Source organism: Diorhabda sublineata, chromosome X, assembly GCF_026230105.1.
Source record: "Diorhabda sublineata isolate icDioSubl1.1 chromosome X, icDioSubl1.1, whole genome shotgun sequence".
Lineage (NCBI taxonomy): Eukaryota > Metazoa > Arthropoda > Insecta > Coleoptera > Chrysomelidae > Diorhabda > Diorhabda sublineata.
In genome coordinates, this window is record NC_079485.1 from 31,249,639 (window position 1) to 31,257,658 (window position 8,020).

General features: G+C 31.2%; 1 protein-coding gene across 1 annotated transcript; it reads right to left on the reverse strand.

Annotated features, from left to right (window-relative positions):
- Positions 1 to 178: 178 nt before the first annotated feature.
- Positions 179 to 7,772, reverse strand: LOC130451694 (solute carrier organic anion transporter family member 2A1-like). The gene is made up of 7 exons (XM_056790879.1): positions 7,440 to 7,772; positions 4,108 to 4,299; positions 3,681 to 3,974; positions 3,459 to 3,614; positions 2,891 to 3,405; positions 1,663 to 1,921; positions 179 to 1,610 (listed from the first exon to the last, which is right to left on the reverse strand). The coding sequence occupies exons 1-7, from the start codon at positions 7,708 to 7,710 to the stop codon at positions 943 to 945; spliced, it is 2,355 nt and encodes a 784-aa protein (XP_056646857.1). The 5' UTR covers positions 7,711 to 7,772; the 3' UTR covers positions 179 to 942.
- Positions 7,773 to 8,020: the final 248 nt, after the last annotated feature.

Here is an 8,020-nt window from a genome sequence, read left to right on the forward strand (position 1 = left end):
TATCTACACAAACTACATGGGGACTGAAAAAATGATGATTACAATTACAACTTGTAGAAGATTTAACCTGCTTTATACGAAGTAACTATCAGAAAGAATAAATATTAAGTGAAAATAAATATAAACTATGTGGGTAAATTATCCTAATTAAGACTAAGGGAGGAATAAACAAGGAAAATCAGAAACAAAAATTGGTTTTATTTTATTATCTGTTTTTAAAGGTATTTGGTTACAAACAACTTAAGAGTAATATATACAATACTAAATAATTTCAGTTGTAGCCTATTCAAATGTCATTATCATCAACTTCCCCATTCAGAATTTTTCCACAAATTAATAATGAACAATAATTAGTATTTGTCCCTTTGGTACACATATGCCTTGATAAACATTTATTTAAATGAAAATTCCAATGAGGGGACAGACTATTGACATAATCGATCTTATTTCATTTCTGTAAGTTTAGATGTCATGTGAATAAAAAATTCTTAAAGGACGGATTTCATTTTTTTCTGTTGGTTTTTCTCCAATGGAAGTCCATTGACTTACCTACTTTCCAAAGAGAATCAATTCCTTTTATTTGCTAATGATTTCTCAAAATTTTGGCGTTGAAGATCAACAGAATTTGTTCGTGACCTTTATCTGCACCATTTAAGTAGATTTCAGTTTGTTTAATAATTCTTTCAAAAACGCCGAAATGAAATTTTAGATCATTCATAACGTTCCGTCGCTAGCTGGATACGTTACTATATTTGAGCAGAAGTAAAAAGTTCTACTATATCCAATACATAAAATTTAATTTTTTCTATACAAAATTATATCACAAAATAAAATAAATTAGACATGAACTACTATTTATATCCCTTCAAAACTTGCATCTTATTTCAATACTATTCGACCAAATATTAATCAGAGAGCATTTTCAAAAATGTTCGTCGACCGTTAAAATTCCGTTTCCATTACTTCTGCGGAGTTTAAACTCAATTTAGGTTCGTGGTCTATTTTCCTACTTGATCTTGGACTTTTTACCTTGGACGATTGAGAAGAATTGTCGTCTAGATTCTCTATAGAATCTGCAAATCTATATAAAGAAGACATATCGGATTCTGCTGAAGCTTTCGAGTTCCTTCTGTGACTTGTACGTGAACCAGGTCTCGATATATCCGTTTTTTTATTTGTGCTTTCAGAAATGTTGCTATTAGTGCTTGTACTCGGAGTATTCGTAAGGATTTTTCTTTGTTTAGTATTCTTCTTTTTGGGAGGTAGAAGCGGTGGTACTAATTCTCCTTCTTCTATGTAAGATTGAATTCGTTCTTGTCTAGATAATGGTGGATTCCGTCTAGACTGATTAACGAAAGGTATTTGTTCTTCTGAGATGATTATTTGTGAATTATTATTATTATTTGTAGCATTTTCGTTGAATCCGTTCAACTCATAAACAGAATTATAATTTTTATCGTTCTTATTATTTTTTTTCGCAATGAAAAATAAGGCTATTAACAGAAAAACAGCGCATACCATTAAACCTATTGTTATTAACGATACAGCCAATGGGAAATTTTCGGAAAAGTATTGACAACCTTTTTCACTTTTGATTTCACAGAATCGGTCTAAAAAAAATAATATATGACATTTACTTGATTTAAATAATGCTGCACTCACCTGTAATAAAGTGATAAATTATTTTGACCGGTACGTAAGGTACTATTCCAAAAAATGTCAACTCTAATCCCAGTGCTGTTGCTTTGTCTTGTTGTCTTACAACTCTCATGATAATTATAATATTTACGAGGAGAGCACTAGCAACTATTCCATTTATTATAATTTTGTTTACTTGAGCTAATGCTAATATGAATTTGCAATTTTCTTCATCACAGGATCCTTCAGTAACAGTGGTACCACAAGAACAATTATCATATACCTATAAATATTCTAGTTTTCACTTCTTAGTTTTTTTATATGCTTTCATATATGTGAAAATCAGTTTGAAACAACGTGTGAAAATTGACGGTTCCACCTATGGTATTTATCAAAATATAGATATCATAATCATTTATCTCCAAAGTGTACTATTCCTAATATATCTCCCAGCTTTCGAATATCTATGTATTCATAATCACTGACTGATATTATAATCAAAGTACAATGTAAAAATATCTATAAAAGTATAATAATAATAAAAAACACTTACATGAATTAGTTAAGAATTGCGATATTATTTTTTTTAAAACATTCAATTCATCAACTTGGAAATTCAATATTTAAATTGACGCTTGATAGAAATATTGAGCTTATTGATTCTGGTTGCTATAGAAATAATTTTAGTAGTTAAATTATAAATGAAATTAAATTCTTAGAGGTTAGATCGTTATGATTGAAGTTAAATTTCAAAACGACTTAGCCTATAAAAATTCAATCTCATTCATAATATAACCAATCAATGTTAAACATCATTCATAATGACATAACCTAATATACCCGATAAAACATCATTCATAATCTAGCCAATGATAATTAACAACGATTTCTAAAGCAACCACAATCAATAAGTTTAATATTTCTACCAATCGCCAATTTGTATATTGAAGTGGATGAATTAAATGTTTCAAACAAAAATTATAAAATTCAAGACAACGCAATTCTCAACTAATTAATGTAAGTAATTTTCACCATTGTTTTAGTTTTGTAGATATTTTTACATTGTAGTTTGATCATAATTTCAGTCCCTGGAGAAGTATTCGAAAGCTAGTAAATATATTAGAAATAGTACACTTTGGAGTTTAGTTTTGCCACAATCTCATTACGAAAGCGCTTATTATACATTTATATTTTAAAAAAATACAATTTACCATTAGATATGACCTTGGAATATCTAAGGAAACTACCTTACCAAAGTAGCTGTGGTGAAATTTCTACACCCCGCCAAGCAAGGTGAAAAATATGTTTTTCCATCTACACATACTGGTTGGAATGATTCTTCGACAGGACATCCGCAGTGACTACTACAATACGGAATTGTTATGGAATGTTTATGTTCGTTTTGAATTTGATGGTTACAATTTAAAAAAGCAGTGCTTGAGAATATTATTATCACTAAAATAACAGCAGTTATATTCCAAGAAACTAAGTATTTTAGTCTAGGTCTTAGTTTTGCCATGAAAAATCCAGAAGTTATCAAACATATAGATACGAAAGGTTGTTGCAGAAGATTGGTAGTGAACTGCATGATGCTAGGATCCGTATAACCTGAAGTATCGTCTTCTATAGAAATGTGATATTTTGATTGATTGAAATATTTCTCGAATAAACCAAAGTTAATCATCGCAGATTGTAACAAAGTGAAAGACATGACGTTAAGGAGTAGAATATTGTTATTTATTAAATTCCACACCGTCCTAAAGAAACCTAAAAATAAGTTTCATAAAGAAGAGAAATTTCGATATTCAGTAAACATGCACCATCAATATTAGTTTCTTCTTCCGTTCGATTACCTCCAGAAGCTATATTCACCAAGTCATTCACCGATTTTTTCAGCACCATACTTGGAAGTTCTGTAGGGAAAAGTACCATGACAAATCCAGCCAAAAACGTTACTATGATTACCGCTAACCAAACTAAAACGGAATTATCGTTTGTATGTAATTATTTTATTAATTATTTTTTATACATCTTCAACTTACTTGGTGAAATAAAGATTCCACTTATATGTAAAATGAAAGGAGACCAAGAACTGTATATCCCTCCAAATTTTCCAAATTCATGTGCTGCCAAGATTACACCTATCAATACAGGACTATGTTTGGCTGAGGTATGATCATCGATATAAGACAAACCATGTGTAATGAATGAAACCGTCATTATACCAAAAATTAATTCGAAAATAATATAATAACCAAAAGTAACTTCATCAAATGTCACAAAGCTTGTATTGTTACTAGATTTTTGTCCATTTGGATCCCCGCACAAACTTGGACCTACAAAATAAACATAACATCCTAATTTTCCAAGTCAAAACATATTATGCAGCATGGAGTAGAAAAAATGCTTATTTGAATTCAATACTTTGAAACCATAGATTTGAAAAAAATGATACATTCATAAACTCACCTATAATTGTATTGGTAATTTCTACACCAGTAAACGGATGGTAAATTTCTGGAATGGTTAAAGTTGCACCCGAAACCGCTATCACCATTGTGAAACCTCCTATCCAAGAAGCTCTATGTAGACGAGCACCCCAATAAGAAATACAAAGTGCTAAGAAACCATTAAATACTTCGTTAGAAACTGTCATCCAGTCTAAAAAAAACCACATAGTTTATCCAGTACATATTTGAATCGCTTCAATGTTAAAGCTCTCGCACGCTTTCTCGAAAATTTCATTTTATTTCTTTAGTATGGTATATCCACATTTGACTAATAGCAAAATCAGCCTTCTGACTGCTCCACTTGAACAGGCTGGTTAAATTCGATTGGTGATTGGTCTGTTAACCGTACTCGGTCATCTAAGAAGACATATTATAAGTATAATGGATGACTCGGAGTACCACTGGTGCACGGAGGAGAAAGAAATTGCAGACCACATCACCTGTAGATGTCCAGCACTCACAAGGGCGAAATTCGAATACTTAGACAAGCCTCACAGTTTACCTAGACGTCAAAAGGTTCAAGCTTTTCCAAGGACGCCGGTCTTTGATATTTTGAAGTGGAACTTTCGTGCTCAATGATCTTTGACTGCCCACAACCCTACTATAATCTATTAAGTAGCCAAAACCATAGAGCAAGTTTTCGAAGTCAGATAGGGAAGCAATGATGTGAATAAGTTAATTTGATTGGTCTAATACATTTGATACAAGTGAAAATATTGATGGTAGAAATTGAAGAAACGATATTTTGAATATCTAATTACGTAGTTAATCATCTAAGGTGTTCAATAAGTTCGATACCCTTTTTATAATAAGAATCGTCAAGTTCCTCAAAATAGCCATTGACTGTCTACATCATCCTTTCTCTGTTGGAAAATCTTTGACTACCGAGCCATTTTCTCAAGTCTGGGAACAGAAAATAATTTGAGATGGCTAATTATAGCAAATAGGGTGCTTGAGGTAGCAATTCACATTTTAATTCATTAATTTTGGCCATTGCAATAACTGATGTCTGAGCTGGCTAATTTTCTTGATGAAACAACTTCGTCGCTCAAATGTTGCAATAGGTTCGTATAATACTCGCTACTGATAGTTTTTTCTTTTTCAAGATAGTTAATGACAATTATCCCACGCAAATCCAAAAAAACCGACTCCATGACCTTACCTGCAGATGGAACGGTCTTCGCTTTCTTTGGAGTCGGTTGGTTCTCCCTTTTCATCCCATTGTTTTGATTGTTCTTTTGTTTCGGGTGTGAATTGATGGACCTACGTTTCATCCATAGAGCTCCGTTTCGCCAGCAACGCAAAGACGGAAAATTGTATTTAGAAAATGCTAATTAGGTGCCAATTCATAAATTAGGTGCTCTGTAATTTTCACAATAAGGAAATACTCAACAATTAATGTATTGTAATTATTTTCATTGCGCTGCTAAGATCACGTTTTCCTAACATAACCCAACATAACTCAACATAACCCAACATAACCCAACGTAACCTAACATAACAACCTAACATAACCGAACTTAACCTAACATATTACTGATACAGAATGAAATTTTCTGCAGACTCTAATAAAACCGTTTTAAAACCAGTTCGTTGTGATTTTCTCTAAACATTTAAAAAATTCAAACTTTTCAATGAAAACTGGTGAGTAATTTTTATAAAATGTATGTATTTCCGTATTCTATTGTATAATCTGTACTTTTTGAAAATTAGATTTGTTATAAAAAGAATTTGAAAATTCAGAATATAACCATTATAGGTTCGAAACAAAAACTGATACTTTAATTATATTTAATGTGTAGTAGTGAACTTTCAGTTTTGTTATACAGGGGACAAAACAATTGTTTAAAAATGGAAAATGGAAAATTGGTATACAAGGTGAATCACACATATGTATACATACAATTTCTAGTGGGAGAATCATTTTTCAGAATTTCTTCTTTTACGGCTATATTAATATTAATTACTTATATAGGATATCCCGAAAGTAATTGAACATAACAAATATATGATTTTTTTTAGACGAAATGTTCTATTTGTTCAAATTTTTAACTCGACATGAAAAGTGTGGGTTAGTTTTATGTAATTTCGATGTGCCTAGGTTTTGCTAAAATATTTAATTCCTTCAAATACTCCTAATCAACATGTATTAATAATAATATACAGGAGGTGATTGTTTGTATAAAAATAAGAAAATTCCGTTACTGTAAAAATTAGAGAGCACCTAATTTTGGCATTTTTCTAAATACAATTTCCCGACTTTGCATTGCTGGCGAGACGGAGCTCATCCATAGTTATGGCGCAAAAATTCGACGATGCTGTTTTTGTTCCATTATGAGCAAACGCGCACAACTTCTTCATGTCAAATTTTCCGTTAATTTTTTGAAATGCCTACTATGTCTGGTAGCTCGTGCACTATCAGTTGACGATTATTCAGTATCGCTTTGTGAATTTTCTTCAAGATTTCTTAAGTCGTCACCTCAATTAGTCGACCACTGTGATACTGGTCTTCGCATGTCCTACGTCCTAATTTAAACTCTGCTACCCAATATTTTACTGTTTGATAACGAAGTAGTAGAATCTAGTTCAGCTTTTATATTGGTTAGGATAATGCATTTCAATTAAAAGTATTGTATCACATAACTATGATCAATTTTTGTTTATATGTATACAAATTCTGTGAGAACGTTCACTATTGATGGCTGCTAAGCAAATACTAAACAATGTGTTATCTACATACAATAAACTTAAAATATATGCTGTATATATTGTATACTTTCGGCACAGAAAAAAGATATTGACATGCGGTGCTCGCTATTTTAATCTTAATTTAGTTTACTTTTAAAAGACATACTTAAATTTTTTTGCCTCTATCCAAATTTGTTAAAAGAAATCAGAGCTTTTCCTGAATCTGTAATATAATCAATTACCGTTCTATAGTCGACGGCCGGTGCACCCGGTACGTGATACTTTTTTAAAAGTATAATGAAACTTTCATTCGTATTATTTATCATTATTTTATATTATTGCTCACTTCGTGTATGTAGTTTGACATAGTTTTCACGCCAGGAAGTTAAAATTAGATATTATGAATATTTCAAAACATGTGGGTACATTCTTATTATGATAATCAAAAGTAAAATCATTAGCAAATATCACTCGTATGAGTTTTCAAATCTTATTTCACATGTATGATAATTCAACTTGAATAGATACCATACTGAATAGATATAACTAATAATGCTATCTATCTAAATGAATCACTGAAAACAACAAATAGAATTGACTTACTTGTGGCAAAACTGGGGAAATTGTAATGTTTAATCCAAAGTTGCGAAGTACCATTCATATAAGCAACAATAAGACCACGCAAGTATCCTATTATCGAAAGCACTGTCACAAAAACTGATAATTTCGCTAATTTTTGTAAGTGCAACCTCTCTGCCAAGCATGGCAACGCTTTTATACCACAATCGATTTCATTCCAATAATTTTCTACCGGAGCAGCAAAACGCTGAGCCCCGTCAGAATCTGATCTTAATAAATTCGTTGGATGAACCATTTTTAACACTGTATTCAAAAGTGCATATCTGCTATCCTATAGTTGAGTATCTGGTGTAATCTACCAGATAAATAATTGGTGTCGAATAATAAGGATAGCGATAAGATAAAACTTAAATACAATTGAATAGATAAGAAAGTGGGATATATTTACGAAAGTGTTTGCTAAATTTTATGCGCTTTTTTATACGCGGAAAAATGTTTATTCATCTATTTCATTTTCATTATCACAATTGAGGATAATATTGTTGTTCAGCTTTCTAAATTGGTAATTGATTAGAATGTCTGTGGAGGAAACCAAACCAAGTATA

Bases quoted from the DNA above. Each gene is read 5' to 3' on its own strand.
- LOC130451694 (XM_056790879.1), bottom strand. From the start codon at position 7,710: ATGGTTCATCCAACGAATTTATTAAGATCAGATTCTGACGGGGCTCAG. The intron at 4,300-7,439 runs GTAAGTCAATTC...GGTTTTTTTTAG, and splicing joins TTTCCCCAGTTTTGCCACAA to ACTGGATGACAGTTTCTAAC. The intron at 3,975-4,107 runs GTGAGTTTATGA...TTTATTTTGTAG, and splicing joins AATTACCAATACAATTATAG to GTCCAAGTTTGTGCGGGGAT.